Consider the following 27,518-nt stretch of genomic DNA (forward strand, 5'->3'; position numbering starts at 1 on the left):
CCCAAGCATTTACATCATCACATGAAGTTTTAGAAAGAATAAACTAGTTTGAAACTAAACAGGATAGCCACAGGAAAATATCAAGTCAGTTATCAGCAATAAAGTGTTGATGCAGAGAACAGGAGATCTAATGGATCTGGGGTAAAAGTAAATCTCCCACCACATGCTGAGTGTTGTAAAACTAAGCAGGATACATTCCAATATGCTGCCAGTTAAGAGGAAATAAAAGTATTCAAGGAAGGCATGAGTTTATACCTTTTGCTAAAGGGTGAATTGTCATTAAAAGATGGCTGAGCAGAAAGGCTTGATTGACAGCAGATATAATATAAAATTGAGGTTGTTCTTGTTCTACCCCATGGTTCTCAACTAAGTTTGGTACCAATACGTACCCTTAGGAGACATCTGGAAATGTAGAGGGTGTTTGGGAGAGATGGGTGCCAAGGGCATTTTATGGCCATGATCGTAGGACACTAACTTGCCACAGTCCAGCACAATGAAGAGAAGTTCCCTCATGATAGTCCACGGTCCATTAACTGAAGCAATACACATGTGGAGCATGGTGCTGGTGGCACAGGTTTTACAGTCAGATGAACTTGTGTACCAATCTGGTACCAATCTGCTCTCTGACTTATATCCCATGTATGGCTTGGGATCTTTACCTAGACTCTGAGATTTAGTTTCCTCAACTAAATAAAAAAATTTTTAAAAATTGCTACTACTCATCATTTAGAGTGGTTCTGAGAATTACAAAACTCTTAAAAGTCCATAGCCCAGTGTTCGGTCCAGGGAGAATCATCTAAATGTACACTATTAGGAGTTCCTTTCATGGCTCAGTGGTTAACTAGTATCCATGAGGATGCAGGTCTGATCTCTGGCCTTGCTCAGTGGGTTAAGGATCAGGCTTTGCCATGAGCTGCGGTGTAGGTCACAGATGCAGCTCAGATTCCAAGTTGCTGAGGCTGAGGTGTAGGCTGGCAGCTGTTGCTCTGATGAGACCCCTAGCCTGGGAATTCCATATGCTGCAGGTGTGGCCATAAAAAAAATAATAAATGTACACTATTATCAGAAGTGGAAAAGGGGGATGAAAGAGGAATTCTGGTATGGAGACTAATATGTGCAGGATGGAAATTCAAATAGAAAAGAAAGTCTAGAGCAGCACTATCCGACAAAAGATACAGACCAAAAAAATGCCAGCCCATGTAATCATTAAATATTCCCTAGCCACACTGAAAAAGGCAAGAAATAGGTAAAATTAAGTTTATTAATATACAATATTTCTGTAACCAACTATATCCAAAAGTGTTATTTCAACATGTAACCAATATGTTTTTTAAAAAAATTAGAGGCATTTTCCTTTGTTTGTTTTTGGTATCAAGTCCTTTAAATTTGACATGTGTTTTACTTGCCGCACCCCTCAATTCACTTCAGGCACATTTCTAGTACTCAGTAGCCACATGTGGCTGTGTTTTAAGACAGTACAAGGCTAGAGTGTCAGTGACACTTTCACTATTATCTTTCAGTGATTCTTATGATTCTTACCAGTTAACACTTCAGTGCATGGAAGGTGGTTTCAGAAAAGTCTCAATGACATTTACAGACTTCAGACTCCAGATCCTTATATAAGCTGAGGCAGTGTTGTAGAATGATTCATCAGTCACGAGTGGACTCAAGATGTAGTTTCCCACTCTGACTCTACTTCCTATGTCCTTAACATATTAGCTAGTCCAAAGCCTGTTTTCTTATTTACAGAATAGAGGTAATAGTACTAGCACCTCTAAGTATTGCTCTGAGAATCAGGTACATGGTTTTAGCCCAGTGCCTACAGGAATTTCTTCCAAGGTGAATTGCAGATATTTGTTATCTGTGTTTGAGAAATAGGACAGGAGTCATTAGAAATCTAGTTATTCTTTATATATACATGCAAGAGTTTTGGAGCTATTTACTTTTATGGCATTTGTTAATGAGCCCATTGTGTTCTTCCAAAGCTGAGTGTTTCTCATCCCAGTGAAGGCAATGATTTGTCCTTGTGTTCAGACATACCTCAACCTCTGGAGGACTGCCTGGCACATAGTAAGTCCTCAGAAAGTTTATTAAATGAACTTTTGGGTGCAGAATTCCTGAATAATATCTAAAGCATGTCATTAAAAGTTTGACCACTAGTCAATGACGGTAATTTAATCTTTATTCTAATATTTAAATTATAAAGTTTATATAGCTATTTTTTAATGAGAATAGTCTCAGCCAGAAATTTAAGATTCTTGAGTTGATATAAAGTTCAAATAACATAGGGCAATAATTTGGTATCATATTTGCCACAGAAGTAGCTCTCTATATAAATTACTAAAATATAATCTCAATATGGTACTTCAAGGCTACCCCAGAATTTACTCAATTTGTAAATGCTAAAATTCACCACTAATTTCCATAAAGTTAAAAAAGCATACAACACTGGTATAGCACAAACTGATTTATTTACTAACCAAAGCGATGATCCTATTAAGCCAACACTTTGAAATAGTTAAAGTAAAATGTTTTTGATAAAGATAATTGAATATAGTAATGAAAAAAAGCAGTATGGAGATTTGCTCATTGAACTGAGCTTGTTCATCCTCACAACTAATTCCTATCCCAAATGATGAGGGAATTTTCACTCTACTTTTTCATAGACCCGAGTGCAGGTGACATTGTTCATGACGCATACCTAGGAGAAAAAATGATATTGAAGAGTCAGGTTAGTCTTGCGTCAGAGAGCAATGGTGGTAGATAAATGCTAGGATCACAATATTACAAAACCTTGTAATCTAGCTCACAAAGAAAATGCACTTTAGGATTCCTGAGTTTGAAAAGCTAGAATCTGTTATTTTGCTTATGATGTACGTGTTTTGCTGAGAACTAAATATTGATTTGCATCATCTAAACTATTTAGTCTTGGCAAATACTATTCCTTGTTTAATTGTTTTTTAATTTTTTTTTTTTTTTGTCTTTTTAGGACCACACCCACCGCATATGGAAGTTCCCAGGCTAGGGTCTGAATCAGAGCTACAGCTGTTGGCCTACCCCACAGCCTCAGCAACACCAGATCCAAGCCCCATTTGTGACCTATACCACAGCTCATGGCAATGCCGGATCCTTAACCCACTGAGCAAGACCAGAGATCGGACCCGCATCCTCAAGGATGCTAGTCAGATTTGTTTCTGCTATGCCATGATGGGTATTCCTCATTTTAAAGAAACAAACAAAAAACATGCCCAAGATTATAACATGCCCAAGATTTTTTTTTTTTCTTACAAACTGAAGGTTTGTAGAAACCCTGCATGTAGCAAGTGTATTGGGGCCTTTTTTCAAGAGCATTTGTCATTTCCTGTCTGTGTCACATTTTGGTAATTATCATGATATTTCAAACTTTTTCATTTTTATTATATTGGTGATCTGTGAGTAGTGATCTTTGATATTACTATTCTAATTTGGGGGCAGTTTTTAGCAATAAAGTACTTATTTAATTAGATATGTACACTGTTTTTTTCAGATATAATGCTACTGCCCATGCAACATGACTGTGTAAACATAACTTTCATATGCACTGGGAAACCAAAAAAGCCATGTGACTCACTTTATTACAGTATTCGATTTATTGCTGTGGTTTGGAATGGAACCTGCAACATCTCTGAGGTTGCTGACACTGTAAATACAGCAGCAGAGCATGGACCAAACCCAGGTCCTGCTATACCCTCTGCTATATCATCTTGCTTCTCTGCCTCCACAAAGGGCTTGCTTAGTCATTAGTGTTCTTGTATTGTTATTCTGCATTTTTTTTCTTCCCAAACCTGTTCATGATCAGTGATATAGAACAGTTACGTGACTATGAATCCAAACAAGAAGCTCAAGAAGACATAAGAAGTCAGGCACTTACCACCACTAATTTCCCATTTTCCACTTTTCTTGTGATTGTGCTCTCCTTCCCGTCCCATTCTTGATGTTGAACCAATTCTCCATTGGTAAAGTCGCAGACAGTCTGCCAAAATAAAATATGTTTTAATCTTCCAAAGCAATGACAAGACAGTTTCCATGACTCATACCTTCTAAATTAACATTTTTAATCTTTTCCCTTCTGGGTCTACTTCATTAACCCATACTGATTTTATTCATAATATAGTTCATGCTTTCCAATCTAGATGCACATAAGAGACACCCATTCTCTCCCATGTCCTTTAAACTATTTTTACAAAACACACTAAGTTGTGGAGCTGGTACCTTCACTAATTTGTCAAAATCCAATCATAAAACAACCTGAGACTCCTTCATTAACTTCTTGCGTGTGTAAGCAGTAAGAACATTATTCATAGAATCTATCATTCTAAAGGCTTCTGTGATTTTATAAGTTATGACTGACCTGAGTTTTTCTGCCATCAGCTGTAGTCTCTTCAAACTTCTGTCCCAGGTTACAGGAAAACTGTGTGGTTTTCAAAGTGCTCTCCGTTTTGATGGTGAGGTCTTTGCCATCAAAAGTGATGATACAATCTGGTTTGGCCATTGCACCCATTTTTCGTAGGGCCATTCCCACTCCTGCAGAATGTGAGAGCACGTTAAACAACAGGAAGATCAAAGGCAGTAATTCAGTTGTAATCACTGCATTGTGCATATTTTTACTTATTCGCTCATCAACAGTAATTGTGAACACATACCTGGCGCTCACCATGCACCAGCTCTTGACATACTAGCCATGGAAGCTTTGCCATGACCTTGTGAGGAGTGGATAGCACTGTCTCCATCTTACAGAGGAGAGGCTGGGCCACTGAAATAACCTACCCAAGGTCATTCAGCTAGGAAGGGATGGAGCTGGGAACCAGTGGGGCAGGCAGTGCGGCTCCAAATCTCAGCTCTTGGTCACCATGCTATGCTGGCCTTCAGAAAGTTAGTGAACACAGCCAGACTTCTACAACTTCCTCATTTCTGCCAACCCTTGTATTATATGACTCCAGCACATAGTCTGGCACATAAAAAGCCCTTGGTAAACATTTGATTAGTAGGCCACATAAAATCAAAATTGATCCTGAGATATTCAAATCACACAAAGTTTTAAGAGTTAACGACACAATCATGATGCTAACAAATAGGAAAAATCTTACTCTCAAAACAATAAATATTTCAGAGCTGTGTAACTCGATTACTACACTGATATACATACTTTATAATCGGTGTATTTCCCCTTAATGCTAACATTTAGAAGTGAAACTTAGCTTCAGGCCAAATCTTGGTTTCACAGATGAGGAGACTACAACCTAAGCAGAGCAACTGGCTTGAGGATGAAACCCAGCCAGGCTTGAAATGTCTTCTCTTTTGCTAGCTTGGGGCTGATGGATATCTGGTTTTGTGAGTTGAGCCATTATTTATTCTCACTTTGGACAAAGAAAGGGCTTTGCTCTTCCCACACCTTGATTGCTCTCTGCTGAATTGAGCCTTGACAACCTTCATGACTCTAGAACTCTGGAAAGTAGCCATCTGATAAACACATTCCCTCTTTCAGGGGGCACAGAAAACAGCCTCTGTTTGGTCCTCACACAGGTGAACACACAAATGTTGCACTTCTTATGAGTGCAGTTAGGTTGCTTTTTCCAGTTACCTTGATCTAGATTTACAGTGGAGAAAAAAAACACCGCCTTCCTGTTTCACTCATAGAATTATAAACACACTCAAGATTCACCAGGGAGCCAGCCTTAACCAGCTGATGTCTTGCCTAAAGGCTAGTAAAGGAGTGTCACCTAAGTACCACAGGACCTAGGTCTCTGTAGTGACTTCTGCACCAGAAAGCACTCAGGTAAACGTTTGTGCAAGGGCGGCTTCTATCTAAAGGATCCCCACAGTCCCAGCAGTGGTCTCAGATAGGATCTTTGCTATGCTACACCATCCAACTTCCTAAAGGCCTGCAACAACGTTCATCTTTATTTGTTAATCTGTCCAGTCTCAACACAGCATACAATCCGTGTCACCAGCTTAGGAAAACAACAAAAGAAAATCAGGCACTATTCTGAATCAGAGAACTTGAATCTTCCTACCTGAGAATCACTCATCCTTGGAAGGCTTTTAAGATGTTAAGTGCTTTCTGCAAGGCCACGCCCATGTTGGACACTAGTTAGAAAACAGCCCCAGGAGGGCCGGCAGTTTGTATGACTGCAGTTTTCCAACAAAGCCTCTTTGCTCCTCACCCTCAAGATGCCGAGGCCAGGGTCGCAGCGCTCGCCCACTCCCAGTACGGGTGATCTTACCGCACCCCTCCCACAGGCCACCGGCTCACTGTGGCGCCCGGCCAGGCGGTGCCAGCAGGTCAGCGCTGCCAGCGCCACGCCTCTGAGCGCTGTTCTGGGGCCTGAAGGCGAGGATGCCCCGACGCTCCCCAGGGAGTTGTGCCAACCCACAGGGTTCTGCGCACCCAGCGAGAGAAGGTGGAGGGCTTGGGGGTGGGGGAGATGCCCCCGGAGCGGAATAGAGGCTGAAGCGGGAAGCCTGGTCCAGACTCTCTAAAGGGTTTCTGATGGAAACCGCGTCCCCGCGGAGACGAAGGAGGGGGACCCGCGCGCCATCTAGGAACAAAAGATGCTGCAGGGTGCTCAAGGGCGAGTGGGTGCGACCACCACGGGGCGAGTGTGAGAGAGTGGACGGTGGCAGGAGGAGGAAGGAGCAGGAGGAGTGGTGGGGGAAGGAAAACAGAAAGTTAGGGGGGCTGCCTGGATAGTCAAAGACATGAAGCTGGAGGTTAGAGGGGGTGAGCGCACTGAAGGGCAGGAAGCAGTGCGGAGCCACCGCGTGGGGCAGGGGAAAGCAGCAGAGAGCGGGGCAAGCTACGAGGCAGATGGTCCCCAGGGTCCTGGGACGAAAGGGAGGCGCCCTCCCCGCCGCTCGCCCGCGTGGTGGGCGTGGGATGTGGAAGGGGCTAAGGGGATCGAGGGTAGGCATTGAGCCTGCCTAGCCCCTGAGCCCAACACGCCGAGGGGGTGCCTTAGGGACACAGTCACACGTGCCACGCTGTCGTGCCGCGTGGCGGCGAACCTCACCTACTTCCTTCATGTACTCGTCAAAGCCTTTGCTCTCCACTAAGCGCCATCTTCCGACCAGCTGCTGGATGGAGGCCATGGCGGGCGCGGACGGGCGTGCGGAGCGAATAAGCGGACTGGTGCCTAGAGCCTGGCGTGCGGGTGCCGGGAGCCTGGCGTGCAGCCGCTGGGCCACTGCGGCTGCTTTATAAAGGCGGCGCGCGCGCTGGGAGGCTCCCTGCGGCCAATGAGAGGCTCGCCTCACCCGCCCGTCCCGCCTCCCCGCCTCCCCTCCCCGCCCCCCAAGCCCCCGGGCCTAACTCCCGGGGGGTCCGTACGTGCGAACCAGCTCCACCTGCCACCTCTGCGAGGGTTCCCCTGGCGCCTCCTGCAAGCGGGGACTCGCCCGGCGTGCCCCACGCCGCCCCGGACGCCAGGCCCTGCCCGTTCTCGTGCCTCTGCAAGTCCAGTAAACCGGGGGGGGCGCTACCGGCGGACACGACATGTCTTTCCTGGGCCAGAGGATCCACCAGCCGCCGCCTCTCTTCCATTCAAAACACCCCCAAACGAATAGATTAGCATTCGCTGGGCTCCGAGGGTAGGGATTGGTTTGAGTGACTGATGGATTGGTAGACTTCTTTTCGTCCCTAATCACTGCTCATAGTCAGGGGACAAACCTGTCTCTTAGCCCCTGGGGAGAGAACTTTTTCTTCCCACGCTCAGGGCACTCCCAGCCTAACTGGGGTCTCTGGATGGGAATATACCTGAGTTAAGTTAGATCATTTTATCAGAAGGTGCCGGGTAGCTGGAAAAGTCCCAGGAAGTTCGGTTTCCAAACTGAGACTGTAGAAGCTATCAGCTTAAGTGACTGCCCTTGCTATTAAGTGTTCCCGTTCAAGAAAGTATTATTATTTGTATTTTCCGCTGAGTGAGCCCTTCAAGCTTTCCTCTCTGACTCCCAAGTCTTAAGACTCCAATGCATTCCCTCTTCACCTTTAATCCTAAGAATATCCTATACTGGGTATAGAATGTTATGCTTTTCAAAGTGTGCGTGTCACAGTATCTTACTTTGTGCTCCCAGGTGCCTGTGGGAGTGAGTTGGTGTGAGGTGAGGAAGTTGCCACACACAGAGGGTAGCCACCTTGGTGGAGGTAAGGTCTATTTGTTGAGTAGCCACTTATGCTGAATGCTGTACTTCCTGGCCACCTTATACCCATTAACTCTGCTCTCCACTCCGTTTTGTGCTACAGAGGGTTACTCCAATTTTCTGAAAGGGAAATCAGGCAGGGAAAGTTTGCAGAGTGGCAGAACCAGAATGCCTGCCCAAGTCCTTCTCATTCAAGAGCTTATGAAATAGGACCACACCTGACTGCCCCTAGCTCCCTGTCCTCCTTATGGGATTAAGAATAGGAGCTACAGCCCTGAATTATACCAAGACACTAGTTCTTGTACCTTCCTTGAACTGAAAGCTGAGGTTGGTTTGTCATCTTCCAGCATGCCTCAGGACATTTACTCCCCAGCGCCATAGCCCTTTCAAGTTCCTGCCCTAATTTTGTGGTCACCTCCATCTTCCGTGTGGTATGATTTTAATACTGAATGACTCAGGCCACGTAGTTGTGCCACTCAGGGCCTGCATGTTCCACACCTCTACTGCTTAGAAGAACTTCATGTTCTGAGGGCGGCTGAGCACATCATTTGCTCAAAGAAGTAAGTTCTGGCTTCCAGACCCTAAGCACAGCCAGCTCCTCCTGCCTCCTGGAGAAGCAGCTTCTATGTGTTTGAACTTTCATTCTTTTCTTTCTTATTTTTCTTTAACTTTCTTTTCTTATTTTTTGGCTACATCCAAGGCATGTGGAAGTTCCTGGGCCAGGAATGGAACCCACACCATAGCAGTGACCCAAGCCACTGAAGGGACATTGGCAGATCCTTAACCACTAGGCCACCAGGGAACTCCTGGACTTTGTTTTTTTGTTGTTGTTGTTCTTTTTTTAAAGGACCGCACCCATGGCATATGGAGGTTACCAGGCTAGGGGTCAAATCGGAGATGTAGCTGCTGGCCTACACCACAGCCACAGCAATGCAGGATCCAAGCCGCGTCTGTGAACTACACCACAGCAAGGCAACGCGGGATCCTTAACCCGCTGAGTGAGGCCAGTATCCTGCATCCTGATGGATACTAGTCATATTCGTTTCTGCTGAGCCATAACAGGAACTCCCAGGACTTTCATTTTCAATGTGTTAGTTCAACAGGTTTTATCCATTTTTGTATAGAATATGGTAATGATAGCCAAGAGTCAGTACTGGAATAGTAATATTTAGATTATCATAATCTACAGAACTATCAAAAACAAAATGGTACTGCAGTACTCAACACTTACGTACTTAAGAAATAGTTTTTACACCAAAGACATTTTATCCAAAACTAAACTTTTAAACACACCCTTTGATGAACATGTAGGTGAAAAAAGTCACCTGCCATATCATTAAAAAAAAAAAAAAAAGATATAGCGACCATCAAGACAGCAGCCACTGCAGACACCCAGACTTTGCACCCTGAGGGATTCAGGATGGAGAAAACGGGACGCTGGCCCTTGATAATTAAGGTGTATGTCAAAGGAGTGATCTCCATGAGCCCAGACTCTTGCATCTTCCCATATAGAGAAAGCGCTAAATTCATTAAGTTGGGATGCCTAGTTTTTCTTTAATAAACAGTAGTCTTTTGATGTTCTGAAAACAGGTTTTTGTTACAAAAACTCCTACACACCCTGGCTATTCTCTTACTTCTTCAGAGAGGTCTCTCAGAGATACAAGAGGCTGTCTTTGGAGCTGAAGTCCTCAGAAATTCTGCCAAATAAAACATAATTCTCAAATTTTAAGTTATGCAATTTTTTTTCAATAAACTAGTAGAAACAATCCTTTTGTGATTAAAACACAACAACAAACCAAACAGAGATATGGGCCAAAATACCTATTAGTATCTCTTATGGAACAAATAAGCGCACGGTGATCGCTCTGACCATGGGTGACCACCTTAAGTCCTTGTTCCCCGATGCCTCTCATCTGTAATATAGATACAGAGAAAGATCGAAATGAGATTATTTCAAAGTTCCTTCAAGCACTAAACTTGGGTCCCCTTCTTTTTGAAGAATGCTAGTAAATGGACTTCCCATGTGGCTCACAACAAGAATGCTAGTAAAGGATTACAAGCTTTGAGAAACACTGAGTACTTCCTTAGCCTGCTAACTGAAATCCAACCCTTGGCTACTTACCTTGAATCAGGTATGTGTCACCTGCCATTTCAGTAAACAAATGATGTTCATGCCTTGAAGCCATCAGCCACTGTAGCTGCCCACAGGTACTCCCTGAGGGGACTCAGGATGGAGGAAAAGCAGCATACTGGCCCTAGGTAGTTCAGGTGATATCAAAAGAATAATTTCAGTGAGCCCAGGCTTTTACATGTTCCTATACAAAGAAAAACACTAAAATCATTAACTTGAGAGTTTGTGTTTAGCAGTAATCTTTTGATATTCAACAACTTTTTTTTAAGACAAAAACTGCTATATATCCAGACTACTCCCTCACCTCTTCAGAACAGTCCCTTAGAGCTACTTGAGAGGCTATCTTCTAGGCTTAAGTTCTCAGAAATTTCACCAAATAAAACATAATTCTCAACTTTTAGGCTGTGCATAAGCTTCAGTCAATAGGATGGTTGAGTATTTCTTTGTTGGAAAAAGGGAGAAAATTACCACTTGACTGAGAGTAAGTACATTACAATACAGGGAACAAAGAGCAATAGTTTTATTCCAGCCTATACTTACAAACAGAAGCAACTGTGCTGATCATTGGTTTTGGGGGCAGCGCAGAGGCAATACAGGTGTCACGTAATATGTTCCTTCATGCAGGAGGATAGATAGTAACACATTATTCCTGTGGATGAAAATGGTCGAAGATCCCAGAATTTAGGAACTCTTCTCCCAGTGGCTCCAAAGACTACTAATTGTAAGACAGGTGCAATTTTACTTAATATCTCTGAACTTCAGCTTTCCCATCTATGATATTAAGGAGATAATGATTAGACTAAATGATTTCTGAGGTAGGAAGTACTTATGAAGTATTCCTGCTTCATAAGTTCATAGCTCTGAAAAATAGACTCAAAATTACTCTATTTCCACCTAGTGGTAGAATGGAGTATTTCTCACTGATTTTCTTTGACACATGTTAATAACAGCCTGCCAGTCTCATATTCAACAATTGCACATGTAGCCTTGGTGTGTAAGTGTGTAATCTTACTTAAAAACGACTTTCCAGTGGCAGTTTGTGTAGATAAATGTGCATTCCTCAAAGCTGATTATCATGTGTAATTATTTCCTAGGGCAGCAAGCCTTGGTGTCCTAGAAGAGCACAGCTGGTAGAGAAAGACAGAGCACCACATCATATTGACCACCGTAGAGATAACACAAAGCAATCCATGTTCACACCATTTCTCCAAGTACATGCCCAGATGCACCAAAAAAAAAGAGGAGACAAAGTCAATCACTACAAAGTGTTACTTCGAAAACTTTAGTCTGTAAATCCCCTGGGGATCATGTCAAAATGCAGATTCTGATTTCAGGGTAGGGCATGAGATCATGGGTTTCTAACAAACTCCCAGATGATGAATGCTTGGGTATGGGGACCATGCTTTGAGTAGCAAGCTGTAAAGTGTGCACAAATCTGCATCAGGCTTTGCCACACTGGGGTGACTTTCACTTCACTGCATAAGTATTTTGGGACCATACATACCCCCCTCTTAAAAATATATTTTTTTAAATGGAAAATCGGACAAGCTCACTTCCCAAATTATCTTAGTCAACATTTGGACTTTCTTCTAATAATCGTGACGCAGCTATTTTTTTGTCTTCTCACCAGAAAGCATGTTAGGAGGCTTCAAATGGGATAGGGAAGATGGATACTAGGTTTATTTAAACTTAATCTCTCCCTTAAAATTTATAACCAGTTTTTGATCCTGATTCTTTCTGGCTTGTCTTGCTCTAGACATACTTTGCACAGCCAGCTTTCAAAAAAAGCTATTCCTTAAGGAAATCCCATTTGGAGTCAGTTCCAAAAGAACATCCTAATAAGTAGACAGAACATGGTTCTGCATCTTGTCAGGTGTCCACAGCAGCAAAATTTCCCAGAAGAGAAGACGGTCAGGGAGCCGCAAAGCTTAAGGCACACCCTGAAGATTAAATTCTAAATCCTTCAATGAATCTGGCCACAATGAGGAACCGGCAAAACTAGCATCTGTCAATGGAAGGTTGTTCTGTTTTGTTTTGGATAATAAGATTATTTTTCACCTACAACCAATATAATACTCAATGGAGAAAAGCTGAAAGCCTTCCCACTAAAATCTGGAGCAAGACAAGGATGCCCACTCTCACCACTTTTATTCAACATAGTATTAGAAGTATTAGCTACAGCAAATAGACAAATGAAAGAAATAAAAGGTATCCAAACTGGAAGAGAAGAGGTTAAAGTATCACTCTATACAGATGACATGATACTATATATAGAAAACCCTAAGGACTATACACAAAAACCATTCAAACTGATCAATGAATTCAGCAAAGTAGCAGGATAAAAGATTAAGATTCAGAAATCAGTTTCATTTCTATATACTAAAAATGAAATATTAGAAAAGGAATGAAAAAATGCAATACTTTTTAAAATCGCACCCCAAAAATCTAAATACCTAGGAATAAACCTGATGAAGGAGTTAAAAGACTTATATGCTATAAAACAATCAAGGAAATTAAAGAGTATTCAAAGAAATAGAAAGATATTCTTCATGCTCCTGGAGTAGAAGAATTAATATAATTAAAATGGCCATACTACTCATAGCAATCTACAACTTTAATGCAATCCCTATCAAATTTCCTATGATGTTTTTCACAGAACCAGAACAACAATCCAAATATTTATATGGAACCCTAAAAGACCCAGAATTGCCAAAGCAATCCTGAGGAACAAAACCCAAGCAGGGAGGGAGTTCCCGTCATGGCTCAGCAGAAGTGAATCTGACTAGCATCCATGAGGATCCAGGTTTGATCCCTGGCCTTGTTCAGGGGGTTAAGGATCCAGCATTGCTGTGGTGTAGTTCACAGACATGGCTAGGATCCAGCATTGCTGTGGCTGTGGTATAGGCCAGCAGCTACAGTTCTGATTCGGCCTCTAACGTGGGAGTCTCCATATGCCATACATGTGTCCCTAAAAAAAAAAAAAAAAAAAAAAAAAGACAAAAGGCAAAAAAAAAGAAACCCAAGCAGGAGGCGTAACTCTCCCAGACTTCAGAAAATACTACAGGAGTTCCCGTCATGGTGCAGTGGTTAATAAATCCGACTAGGAACCATGAGGTTGCAGGTTCGATCCCTGGCCTTGCTCAGTGGGTTAAGGATCTGGCGTTGCTGTGAGCTGTGGTATAGGTCGCAGACACGGCTCTGATCCAGGGTTGTTGTGGCTCTAACGTAGGCCGGTGGCTACGGCTCCGATTGGACCCCTAGCCTGAGAACCTCCATATGCCGTGGGAGCAGCCCTAGGGGAAAAAAAAAAAAAAAAGCCTAAATAAATAAATAAATAAATAAAGTATCTCTAAGAAAAGAAAAGACTACAAAAGCTACAGTAGTCAAGAGAGTGTGGTACTGGTACAAAGACAAATGGAACAGAATAGAGAACCCAGAAATAAACTCATACACCTATGGTCATATACCTTTGACAAAGGAGGCAAGAACATAAAATGGGAAAAAGGAAGCCTCTTCAGCAAATGATGCTGGCAAAACTGGACAGCTGCATGTAAATCAATGAAACCAGAACACACCCTCACACCATGCACAAAAAGAAACTCAAAATAGCTTAAAGACTTAAACATAAGATAAAGCACCATAAAACTCCTAGAAGAGAACATAGGCAAAACATTCTCTGACATCAACATTACAAACGTTTTCTTAGGTGGGTCTCCCAAGGCAACAGAAATAAAAACAAAAATAAACCAATGGGACCTAATCAAGCTTATAAGCTTTTGCACAGCAAAGGAAAACATAAAAAAAAAAAAAAGACAACCTATGGAATGGGAGAAAATAGTTTCAAACAGTGCAACCAACAAGGGCTTAATCTCCAAATATACAAGGGAACTTATACAACTCAACATAAAAAAAGCCAACAACCCAATTGAAAAAAATGGGGAGATTTAGATAGACTTTTCTCCAAAGAAGGTATACAGATGGCCAACAGGCACATGAAAAAATGCCCAACATCACTAATTATTAGAGAAATGCACATCAAAAGTACAATGAGGTACGATCTCACACCAGTCAGAATGGCCATGATTAATAAGTGCACAAATAGCAAATGCTGGAGTGAGTGGGTGTGGAGACAAGGGAACCCTCCTTTACTGTTGGTGGAAATGTAAATTGGTACAACCACTATGGAAAGCAGTATGGCGGTACCTCACAAAACTAAATATAGAACTACCATGACCCAGCAGTACAATTCCTGAGCATATATCTGGACAAATCTTTCATTGAAAAAGATATATATGCACCTATATGTTCAATGCAGTACTATTCACAATAGCCAAGACATGGAAACAACCTAACTGTCCATCAACATATGAATGGATTAAGAAGATGTGACATATATATATATATATAATGGAATAGTACTCAGCCCTAAAAAAGAACAATTTGCAGCAACATGGATAGAACTAGAGACTCTTGTTCTAAGTGAAATAAGTCAAAAAGAGAGAGACAAATACCATATGATATCACTTACATCTGGAAACTAATATATGGTACAAATGACCCTATCTACTGAAAAGAAAAAAAATCATGGACATGGAGAACAGATTTATGTTTGCCAAGGGGTAGGGGGGAGTGGGATGGATTGGGAGTTTGGGGTTAGTAGATACAAACTGTTGTATTTGGAGTGGATAAGCAATGAGATCCTGTTGCATAGCACAGGGAACTAGATCTAGCCACCTGTGATGGAACATCATGGAGGATAATGTGAGAAAAAGAATGTGTGTATATATATGAGTGGATCACTTTGCTGTACAGCAGAAATTGACAAAATATTGTAAATCAACTATAATAAAAACATTTTAAAGATTATTTCTCATCAAAGGACTTCTAAAAATAGTTATTTTATGAACTTTGTCCTTTGACTTAAAGCAGTTTGATTCTTACACAACATGACAGCCACAGCTAACCATTAAAATTTTCCAGTTACCTAAATAATCCACTGTAACTACATGCTTGCTAAATTCACTGGACTGGAAGATGGCTAGAGGGAAAAGGAGACATTGCAAAAGTTTCAATGACAAAAATGGTGGATTTCAAAATAAGGCAGAGAGCAGTAATATTCATCTCTGTGTAAAATCATTCCTTTCCCTTCCATACAGAGAACTTTCCTATTATTGGGCATTACTTTTGTTATTAGTCCTTGACAACAGATTAGGGAAATATGTAGTCTGGGTTAACCCTTTCATGCCTCACATGAGCAGTGTTCAAAATGTTCCAGGTCTTGGAGTTCTCTTGTGACATAGTGGGTTAAGGATCTGGCATTGTCACTGCAGAGGCTTGGGTCTCTGCTGTGGGGAGGATTAGATCCCTGGCCTGGGACCTTCTGCATGCCTTGGGGTGCAGCCACACACAAATACACACCAAACAAACAAAACCCAAAGTGTTTTGGTCTAAAAACATGACGCCTACAGGGACATCTTATAATAGAGCAGGAGGATGCTTAAAAACCTCCCCAATAAACATAAAATTATAGTGAAAATAGGCACTGCAGTGTCAAACAACTACCCTAGCAACCCTAACCTCCTTAGGTCTACCTTCAACCAAAGTGTCACCCCTCATATACACTATACTATGTACCTCATATACACTATACTATGTACCGAAGATGGGGCTGACCAAGGCCCAGACACAAAAATTCATAAAGGGCACCTTTGCCCTCTAAATCTTACAAAATCTAAAAACCTCCAAAAAAGATTGTTCCACTAGAAGAAATCAAATTCTTTCCTTGCCGATTATACTTTCTCATTTTTGAGTCCAGCCTTCCATATGCTATTCTTATTGCTTTTCTCCCTGATTTTTAATGCTGTTCAGTCATTTTCTTTATTGATATTTTTCATGAGAATTCATGATTTTCTAAATTAAATATACAAAATACCTTGTTTCTGAGCTATTTATCCTGGTTTATTAACCCTCACCACAGCAGAGACCCAAGCCTCTTCAGTGACAATGCCAGATCCATCACCCACTATGCCACAATAGAACTCCAAGACCTGGAACATCTTGAACTCCGCTCATGTGAGGCTTGAAATATATTTCTGTAATCTGTTGTCAAGGACTAATGACAATAGTAATGCCCAATAATAGGAAAGTTCTCCATATGTAAGGGAAAGTAATGTTTAGCCTATTACTTCCTTATGCCTGAATTAGCCTTAAGGAAGAGGCATCAACATTTAATAACCTACCTAAATCTGACTGAAGGCACTTGCTGGATCTTACCTGTGGCCTTTTTAGCTTGTTGGTGGAGCAGGAGATAGACGAGTCCCAGGCTGAGCAACTGTAATCTGCTTCCTGCAAAGAGATACTTCAAAATGAAGATTATAGAAGGAGGGAGGAGGAACTATGTCCTGCTTGGACAAAACATAGAGACCATCTATTTCTCATTCTTTTTTTTTTATTAATTTATTTTTTCCCACTGTACAGCAAGGGGATAAAGTTATCCTTACATGTATACATTACAATTACATTTTTTCCCTCACCCTTTGTTCTGTTGCAATTTGAGTATCTAAACATAGTTCTCAATGCTACTCAGTAGGATCTCCTTGTAAATCTATTCTAAGTTGTGTCTGATAAGTACACTCCCTCCCTCTCCCATCCCAGCAGCCACAAGTCTATTTTCCAAGTCCATGATTTTCTTTTCTGTGGAGATGTTCATTTGTGCTAGATATTAGACCCTCGCCAAAGTGGGTATAGAGGGAACATTCCTGAACATAATCAAAGCCATTTATGATAAATCCACAGCAAATATAATACTCAATGGGGAAAAACTGAAAGCCTTCTCACTCAAATCTGGAACAAGACAGGGATGCCCACTCTCACCACTGCTCTTCAACATAGTTTTGGAAGTCCTGGCCACAGCAATTAGACAAATAAAAGAAATAAAAGGTATCCATATAGGAAGAGAAGAGATCAAACTGTCACTGTACGCAGACAACATGATACTATACATAGAAAACCCTAAAGACTCAACCCAAAAACTACTTGAACTGATTAATAAATTCAGCAAAGTAGCAGGATATAAGATTAACATTCAGAAGTCAGTTGCATTTCTGTGTACCAGCAATGAAATATTAGAAAAGGAATACAAAAATACAATACCTTTTAAAATTGCACCTCCAAAAATCAAATACCTCAGAATACACCTGACCAAGGAGGTAAAGGACTTATGCTGAGAACTATAAAACTATAGTCAAAGAAATCAAAGAAGATGTAAAGAAATGGAAAGATATTTCATGTTCCTGGATTGGAAAAATCAATATTGTAAAAATGGCCATACTACCCAAAGCAATCTACAGATTCAATGCAATCCCTATCAAATTACCCATGACATTTTTCACAGAACTAGAACAAACAATCCAAAAATTTATGTGGAACCACAAAAGACCCAGAATCGCCAAAGCAATCCTGAGAAACAAAAACCAAGCAGGAGACGTAACTCTTCCAGGCTTCAAGCAATTTTACAAAGCCACAGTCATCAAGACAGTGTGGTACTGGTATCAAAACAGACAGACAGACCAATGGAACAGAATAGAGAATCCAGAAATAAACCCTGACACCTATGGTCAATTAATCTTTGACAAGGGAGGCAAGAACATAAAATGGGAAAAAGAAAGTCTATTCAGCAAGCATTGCTGGGAAACCTGGACAGCAACATGCAAAGCAATGAAATTAGAACACACCCTCACATCATGCACAAAAATAAACTCCAAATGGCTGAAAGACTTAAATATATGACAGGACACCATCAAACTCCTAGAAGAAAACATAGGCAAAACACTCTCTGACATCAACCTCATGAATATTTTCTCAGGTCAGTCTCCCAAAGCAATAGAAACTAGAGCAAAAATAAACCCATGGGACCTAATCAAACTAAAAAGCTTTTGCACAGCAAAGGAAACCAAAAAGAAAACCAAAAGACAACTTACAGAATGGGAGAAAATAGTGTCAAATGATGCAACGGACAAGGGCTTAATCTCTAACTTATACAACTCAACAGCAAAAAAGCCAATCAACCAATGGAAAAATGGGCAAAAGACCTGAATAGACTCTTCTCCGAGGAAGATATACAGATGGCCAGCAAAAACATGAAAAAATGCTCAACATCACTGATTATAAGAGAAATGCAAATCAAAACTACCATGAGATACCACCTCACCCCAGTCAGAATGGCCATCATTAATAAGTCCACAAATAACAAGTGCTGGAGGGGCTGTGGAGAAAAGGGAACCCTCCTGCACTGTTGGTGAGAATGTAAACTGGTACAGCCACTATGGAGAACAGTTTGGAAATACCTTAGAAATCTATACATAGAACTTCCATATGACCCCGCAATCCCACTCTTGGGCATATATCGGGAAAAAACTCTACTTAAAAGAGACACATGCACCCGCATGTTCATTGCAGCCCTATTCACAATAGCCAGGACATGGAAACAACCCAAATGTCCATCAACAGATGATTGGATTCGGAAGATGTGGCATATATACACAATGGAATACTACTCAGTCATCAAAAAGAATGACATAATGCTGTTTCTCATTCTTGAGGTCAAAGCAACCCCTGGAACTACACACTCACAGAAAGGTTCCTCAGGGGCCAGAGAACGACAAGGCACCAAACCATAGTTCTTCCTGTCAAGTTCCCAGAAACCCTGCTGCTAGAATCCATCCTTGGCTAAAAGATACACACACCTGCAGGGGAGGGCCCTAAGTCAGGCTAAATATGTGGGTTCAAGGCCAGATGAAGTAAGATGATTGGCTGGAGGAAGCCTGGAAGGACTTCCCCCATGCAAGCAACTTAAAGGACCTCCAAAGCACACGTCTCTCTCTTCCTCTCTTGCTCTTTCCCTGTCTGTCTCTGCCTCTCTCTCTCTCTCCCTTTCCCTCTCCCCACACCCCACCGAAGCCTGCCTGTGCTTTCTCCACACCTATCTTCTCTCTCTTCTCTTAATAAACACTTATTTGCCTCCCTACCCTCAGTCTCTTTGCCAAATTCTTTCTCCAAAGGGATAAGTTCTGTGAATCAAGTGGTCGGGGTTCAGCATTCTCACTCCACAGCCACCAGAGAACAGTGGTGGGAAGAGCTATTCTGTAATCCCTCAGAGGCACACACAAAAACAGCATAAGTTGTTTAAGGTGTTCTGTGCCCTCCTTAAAGGAGCCAAGAGGCAAGATACATACTTTCCATTCACGCACCTGTAGACACTGTGGACACTTTTTGTTCACCGGCCCACTCTTGCATTGACCAAACTTAAAGGTACAAATTCAATAGCATGTAGTGAAAGGTTTGTTTTATTCTCCCACATGTTTTCCTCATGTGGTCTTGCCTCTTGTATTCCTGAATTCCTCCTTTTACAGCAATTGTTTCTCAATTAAATGACTCACAGTTGATGAGAAACCAATTTGAGTTTCCCATGAACCACGTTCTGTTTTCTAAGTTGGCTAAACACCATGATCTCATGTGGAAATGAAGCTGAGTAGGTGTTATCCTTGAAGGCAGCCATGATCTGGGTTTGGGTCTATATTAGAAGGTAGGATAAAAAATATTTGTGCCAAAAATCTCATATTTTGTTACCAATCTTGAAGCTTCAAAATATGTAGTTAATCCTTCAGGACAAAGCTAGGGTTCCTATTGGCCTTCCAGCCTTGATAAATTGGCAGAATTGAACACATTGGATTTTGTACAGTGTAAGATATGGTGCTTATGGGTCCGACTGAGCCTGGGACTAACTGGGTGAGGGATGCTTGTTGTCCTGGTGTAATTATGAACAGTGTTCTCTTTCATATCAAGTATCTCAAATTGAATGATGTTGGATGAAGGGCTATGAAGTGTAATTATCACCTATCAGGCAGTTCCAAAGCCTACATCTTAAGGATGGCATTATCATGGGATTCTAGTAGCATCTGATGTGAAACCTGGATGTTGCCTGACAGGAAGGAAGACACTCAGTGGGCATATTCGGTCTTTCCCTACAAATAAGCCGTGTGTGCACTGCCCTGCTTACCGACACATGAAAGGCAAGTGTAGCTGTCTACAAACAACAGACTCTTGATTCAAGTCAGCCTTGAATTTAATTAACTATTAAGTGGAACAGAATGTAGCTCTTGTCTTTGAGGGCTTTATCACTTGTTTATACCAGCAAAGGAACTGGATTTTTTTTTTCTTTTAACTAACATTTACTAAAATTTTTCTGTTTTTGTTCAACACATTCTGAAAATTATCAAGTATTAAATGTTCTGAAAAAATCACATAATTTATTTTATCTTTATAACACTAAGTGAATTTTGCAAGAAAATACCACTGAGTCTTTTGGTAGGAGGTGGGTAAGCTGCATATATAGTCCAAATGGCTTTCAATTCTATCAGGAAATCCAAGATTTTTGATGGTTAGTTGGTTGGTCAGTCAGTTGGTTTGAACAGGTTATCTCTTTGGCAGGAACAAGGGAGGTGTACTAAATGATACATCTTGTTTAAAATTAATGTGCCAAATTCCACAAAGCCACCTGAGGTAAACAATACTCAGATTAGAAAAGTCTTATTGGAGAAATACTGGGTGAGAGACCATGAAGCAATTCATATCATTACCCGACTCTCCCTGTGTTTTAGAGTTAGCTCACCACCATGAACCTGGGAATAAAATGACTATCCCTAAGGTTGTGGTGCGTGTGAGCCATGCAACTTGCATAATAAAATCTGCCCGCATACAGATCACAGCAGGAATTCACCACCAGCCCCGCTGGGCTGAGAAAGAACCAGAATATCCTGCTTTGTTCCTTTTCTTGTGTCATTGACATCCTCTTTTGAGTGAAGGACTCAGAAGCAAAGCTAGACTGTTACCATACATACTGTGATACCTCTTTCTTTCAGTAGAGACTATATGTGGTTCCGAGGGGAAATTTTTATGACTAGTTTTATTGTATTTATTGTACAATGTGAATCACTATCACTTCTGCAGCTGTATTATCAATATATCATGCACGGTAATAAAAACTCTAGGGAGTCAAGAAAGACAGAGATATCAAAATGAATCCTCTGAAAAGCCACAAACCCAAACCATTCTTGCAACAAACCCCTGAAAACGAAGTAGATCCTGGCACTCTCTTCTCATATACTATTCTAGAATAGGACCAGCTTCTAGAAACAGGAAAGAATGCCACTTACAGTGTCTCTTTGAATGTTATTTACTATACGAAAGTCACTTTATGACACTCACCATACCAAAAAAAGTTTATCTTTTTAAAATTGAATATCTTTCCATTGTATTTTTGCATTTGGGTTGACATAATCATTTCTGAAATATATTTACAGAAACAGAAGTTGGGCTCCATGGAGTTCCCATCGTGGCTCAGTGGTAATGAACCCAACTATTATCCATGAAGATACCGGTTCGATCCCTGGCCTTGCTCAGTGGGTAAAGGATCCAGCATTGCCATGACCTGTGGTGTAGGTCACAGACACAGCTCGGATCTGAGTTGCTGTGGCTGTGGTGTAGGCCAGTGGCTACAGCTCTGATTCGACCCCTAGCCTGGGAACATCCATATGTTATGCTGAGGGTACAGCCCTAAAAAGATTTTTTTAAAAAAGAAGTTGAACTCCTTGATGGAATGGAAAACCCTAACTGCCTAGTATCTCATTTGAGAGCAAGTGTGGATATAAGTTGAATTGGAAATAAAATAAAAATCATGTCAGAATTCAGCAAACCTTTTATTTATCCCTTTCCTGGAGACATGAATAGTGACACTAAATCTTGAGAACGATGTAACAGGTTTCCCTCTACTTCCATCTTTACTGAGCCAGTGGCAGCAGCCCCTTATTTCGTAGGGTAAGGCTCCAATTTTTCATACACTGAGTTTCTCAACCCAAAGCTTTAAGGCCTCGGTGCGCTGAGGGAATCTGACTAGTTCAACTCATTTATGCACATTCAGAAGTAAAACTTGATCTCTGGTGCCCACACCCAAGTCATAGAATTTTTATTTGCATATCTTGGCAGTAATTTCTGGTCAGACCTGATCTTGGCCCAATTAGCAATTCTTTGAGCAGACATATTGTAGTAAATCCTTTAAAGTTATGAAGTTTCATTTCTGAATAGGGATGTGTGACTTGGGTTCAGAACTAAAGGGGAATCTTAAAATCTTAGCATGTGGAGGAATGATAGATGTCTTCTACTCCAATCAAAGCCCCTTGAGTTTCCCTGAATAAATAAATCCCTTTTCTACTTAAATCCTCCTAGTGATAGAGACCTTGCTTCCTCTCCAAGAAGCCCTGTCCATGTTTAATTGGAAGAAAGCCATTATCACCATGGTGCTGAGATCTGCTTTCAGTAATGTCTAGCTATTGGTCTTAGTTTTACCCTCTGGAATAACATAAATAACATAATGTCCGCTCACTTACTGTCTCATGGTGGGCCTATAAAGTCTATATGTATTTGATGATGATAGTTCATCCACATAAAAAATTGATTAAAGACCCATATGTATTAAATATAAAATACAGGAGAGAAGACAGAACTATGAAGAAAATTCTACAAAATATATATTATGTGTGTATGTGTGTATACGTGTGCATGTACATACATGTATATAAGTGTGTGAAGGTATATGAATATGTTCTTTATATATGTATAGATATATATATGCACATAAAGTATACATATAGTTGTATGTGTGTATAATGTATAGATATATACATATATGTCTTATGTGTATATATATATATATAGATAGAGAGAAACATATTAATTATAGCAAAAAGAATAATGACAAAGAACAATAATTCCATTTACATTTTCAAGTTGGAGTAAGCTAGAGGCTAGGAAAGACCAAGTGATAATGACGCAGTCTTTATAACTAAAACTTGTTTAACATGACTATTACAAAGCATTCAGAAGAAGACTCATTTGCACTCTACCCAATATGATTAGACTATTTCATAATCCAGCTGCAGCTATTGCCTGAAAGATGTTTTTCCAGAGTAAGCAATAACATAATCCCAAACTATAGGTTTGCCAAGAATACCAGATATACACAGTGATTATTTTAAAAAACACATTAGGAGTTCCCATGGTGGCTCAGTGTAAATGAATCTGACTGGCATCCATGAGGACACAGGTTCAACCATGAGGCCCACTGGCCTCGCTCTGTGGGTTAAGGATCCGGTGTTTCCCTGAGCTGTGGTATTGTTTGCAGATGGTGGCTCAGATCTGCTGTGGCTGTGGCCAGTGGTTACAGCTCTGATTCGACCCCTAGCCTGGGAACCTCCATATGCCGTGGGTGCAGGCCTAAAAAGACAAAAAAAAAAAAAAAATACTTTAAAAGATACTTTCTAGAAAGAAAAAAATACTTTATAGAGAGAAATATTAGTGTGAAAAATAAGAGAAGGGGATTAGCCTAAAATTATTTCTATCATATAGCATTTGGCCTATGAAAATTGTAGGTAACAATTGATGATTTGAGCAATAATTACATACAGATTTTAAGTACCCTTTGGGAAATTTAACACTAAAAGCAATTATGTAGCTGCTCAGCCTCCACCCTTATTCTTCAGGAAAACCATATATCACAAGAATAATATGTGTCATATAAATATGCACACACATATATAATTTTCTTACTATTTAAAGTGTAACAGGGCCTTTTATGTTCCTCAGAAAAACTTATTTTAAAATGTCATAATCATGACCTCAATTCTCCTTTGTCTTCACTTGCATTGGAAAAGATTATACTAAAAATATTTTTTGAAAATTAAATTAAAGCAGCCTTTGCCTCTATCATAACCCTAGGCTTCAATATTTTAAGATAAGCAGGGCAAAGAAACACTGGCATCACTCGTAAAACAATAATTTTATTAATTATCCACCCTAAAAGCACAATGGTATAGTTGAAAGTAGACTGCCCTAAGATGTAAGAAACCATAGTTCAAGACTTTTATTTGGCTACAAAATCACTGTGTAAACTTAGATCTTTGTTTTCTCATTTGAAAAATGAGGACAGTCAATCAAAATTTCAGGGATGTATATCTTAACTTCACAGAGCTTTTCTTTAACAGCCTAAAAAGAAAATACAAACAAAAACAAAACTTAATCATGTCCTTAAATCATTTGTCATCTAATTTAAGGGTGAAATATAATGGTTGGAAATTAAAATATATAAAATATACACATTGACCGTTTTCAGATTCAGACTCCCTGGCAGATTTCAAAATATAATCCTTATTACTGTTGTCCAGCCCCCTTCTGCCCAGCAAGATCTTGCTGAAGGAGGCATTGTAAGCAGAGAAACAGAAAGAGTTCCCCAAGTCAAGAAAACCGAAAGTGAGACATTCTCAGTGATGGCAGAGGTGGGGGATTCTCCAAAGAATCCATAGTACCATCTCCTTGAAAAAAAAAAAAAAAGTAGGCAGCTTTAAATATTCACTAAGCACAAAACAAACTTCAAATACATTTAGATTTATTTTTCCAATGTAAATAGTTTCAGCTCAAATCATTCCTGGGAAACAAGACTTTAAAATTTTTTTTTATTTTTATTACTATTATTATTTTTTGCTTTTGAGGGCCTCACCCATGGCATATGGAGGTTCCCAGGTTAGGTGTCAAATCAGAGCTGTAGCCAAGAGCCACAGCAACACCAGATCCAAGCCACATTTGCAACCTACACCACAGCTCACAGCAACCCCAGACCCTTAACCCTCTGAGTGAGGCCAGAGATCAAACCTGTGTCCTCATGGATTCCAGTCAGATTCATTTCCCCTGAGCCACGATGGGAACTCCTGTACCACATATTCTTAATCCATTCATCTGTCTTCGGATGTTTAGGTTGCTTCCATGTCTTGGCTATTGTGAATAGTGTGCAATGTCCATAGGGGTACATGTACCTTTTTCAGTGAAAGTTTTGTCTGGGTTTGACTCTTTCTTTTTTCCCTCTTCTCCAACACTAGTGCAGCAAGAGGTAGCCTGGTGGAGGCAGGAAAAGAGTTGAGCAGAGGTCTCCACCTTTCCCCACAGAGGTTTTTCAACCTGTGCAGAGGCTGAGGGAAGACAGGAAACTGTTCGCTCAATAAGAAGGCCCTCCCTTTAAACCTTTCAGTTACAGGTGTATTAACACCTATGAAATATGCAAGAGGAATCTCTTATTCTCCTCCTTCCCAAACCCCACACTCTCTTCCCTATCTGCCCCCCGCCCCCGACCACTTACTAGAGGATTTCTACCATTTCTTGAAATAACATCAGGCTTTTGCCAAAAGTATTGCATAAATCCATTAAGTCAATGGATGCCACTGAAAGCAAATGGCAAAAAGATAGTATCAGTAGATTTGAGGGTGGAAACCTCACTTTTAGGATAGTGGGGACTTTTTTTTTTTTACTATTACCAGACACTTGATGATGACTGCACCATTCTTCGCACCCCCTGCAGCATATGGAAGTTCCCAAGCCAGGGGTGGGAATTGAACCCAGCTGTGACACAGCCACAGCAGTGACAACTCTGGATCTTTACACACTGAGCCATCAGGGATCTCCAGACAGCACCATTCTTCATATGACTCCATGCGTTGAAGAAAGGTCATTAAGAATATTGATGCTCTATAAGACATTAGTGCCCATTCATTTAATTACCAAAAAAACCCAACAACCAAGAGGTTGAGAATGGATTTTGTGATCAAAGTAACTCTGGATGCTGGAAATATTATTTCATCATCCAGAGTGGAGAGTAAGACGCTGTTAATCATCTGTTTATCAGATATTATGCTGCTTTTTCTTCTTTACCACTTAAGGTACGTGATGCAAGGAGGGGTGGTTCTCTTTGAAGCCTACAGGTTTAACTTGCTTGTACAGTTTCTCCTTAACATCAGCAGGATGACAAATTATGGCTATATACATATTACTCACAAAAAGAATGTCCTTCTCTTTGCCTCTCCACGCCATCTCCACACTCTCACTGAATTCTTCAAAGACAAGTTACAATAATAGATCTATTTTAATTTGAAGACATATTTCTGGAATTGTCCCTGGCACCTAGGATAATCTGAGGTAAATGACCATCTCTCACAGCTCTCCTCTTAACTAAGTAAAAAGCAAGCATAGTTTACAAGAACTTCAGAAATAACTTTACTAGGATTTATAAGGAACTTTTATAAAAGTATTTGCCCTACTTAAATGGATGAGACGTTTTAGGCATCTGGGAGTTCCCACTGTGGCTCAGTGAGTTAAGAACCCAACTAGTATCCATGAAGATGTGGTTTCGATCCCTGGCCTCAATCAGTGGGTTAAGGATTTGCCATTACTGTGAGCTGTGATGTAGGCCAGCATCTACAGCTCTGATTGGACCCCTAGCCTGGAAACTTCCATATGCCACAGATGCAGCCATAAAAAGACCAAAAAAAGTAGAAAAAGAAGGAGAAGAAGAAGAAGAAAAAGAATACATTTTAGGCTTCTGTTGTCAATTCAGTTACTGGGACCTTCTAGAGCAGTGCATCGCAGAAGTTCTGGCATCTTTAGAACTTCCATCCAAATACCGTGATAACCATAAGATACACTAGCAAGATCTCAGGGTTCATTTTTGCTGTGACCACAGCACAGCGCCCAGGCTTAATGTGTCTCTACTTTCTTTGACATGACGTTTTTTCCAGACCAATCAATCAACACTGATAAAAAGATGATTTTAAAGTGGTTACTCACATATGAGATCATCACACTGGTGTCCTGCCATGGGTTATTACACTGTTCTGTTCACAGCATACTCCAGAAAACAACTCCAGCTACAGGGCTAACACTTGCAGCTAGGGAGGCGGTCACAATGACAAAAGTCTAAGAAGATAGCTGAGTCATCCTGGGTGGAATAAATTAAGTCCCTGCTCAGCACTAGAACAGAGATGATGCTGTCTCTGAGTGCCCAACCTCATTAACAAACATCTAAACCAGGACTAAAAGGTAGGGAAGGAACACTCGGATGCCTGGTAAGATGGTACATTGGTAAAAGCCACTGTGGGAATCTGTTTGGATTTAGCTGCTACTTAGCTGAACCTTTACACCGAGACGTACAGAAATGTGCATGGTAGTGTTATTTGTAATAGCCCCCAAATGGAAAGAACTCAAATATTTGAAACACTAGAATGAATTTTTTTGCATAGTATATTCATACGATGGAATGAATGGCTTCATTCATTTC

At 40.7% G+C, this 27,518-nt stretch overlaps 1 protein-coding gene across 1 annotated transcript; it reads right to left on the minus strand.

The window, feature by feature from the left end:
* FABP5 (fatty acid binding protein 5) lies at positions 2,456–7,210 on the minus strand. Its single transcript, NM_001039746.2, is given in 4 exon segments — positions 2,456–2,701; positions 3,911–4,012; positions 4,391–4,563; positions 7,050–7,210. Coding segments are annotated over 4 exon segments (408 nt in total). The 5' UTR covers positions 7,129–7,210; the 3' UTR covers positions 2,456–2,647.

The sequence above is a fragment of the Sus scrofa genome, chromosome 4 (assembly GCF_000003025.6).
Source record: "Sus scrofa isolate TJ Tabasco breed Duroc chromosome 4, Sscrofa11.1, whole genome shotgun sequence".
NCBI lineage: Eukaryota > Metazoa > Chordata > Mammalia > Artiodactyla > Suidae > Sus > Sus scrofa.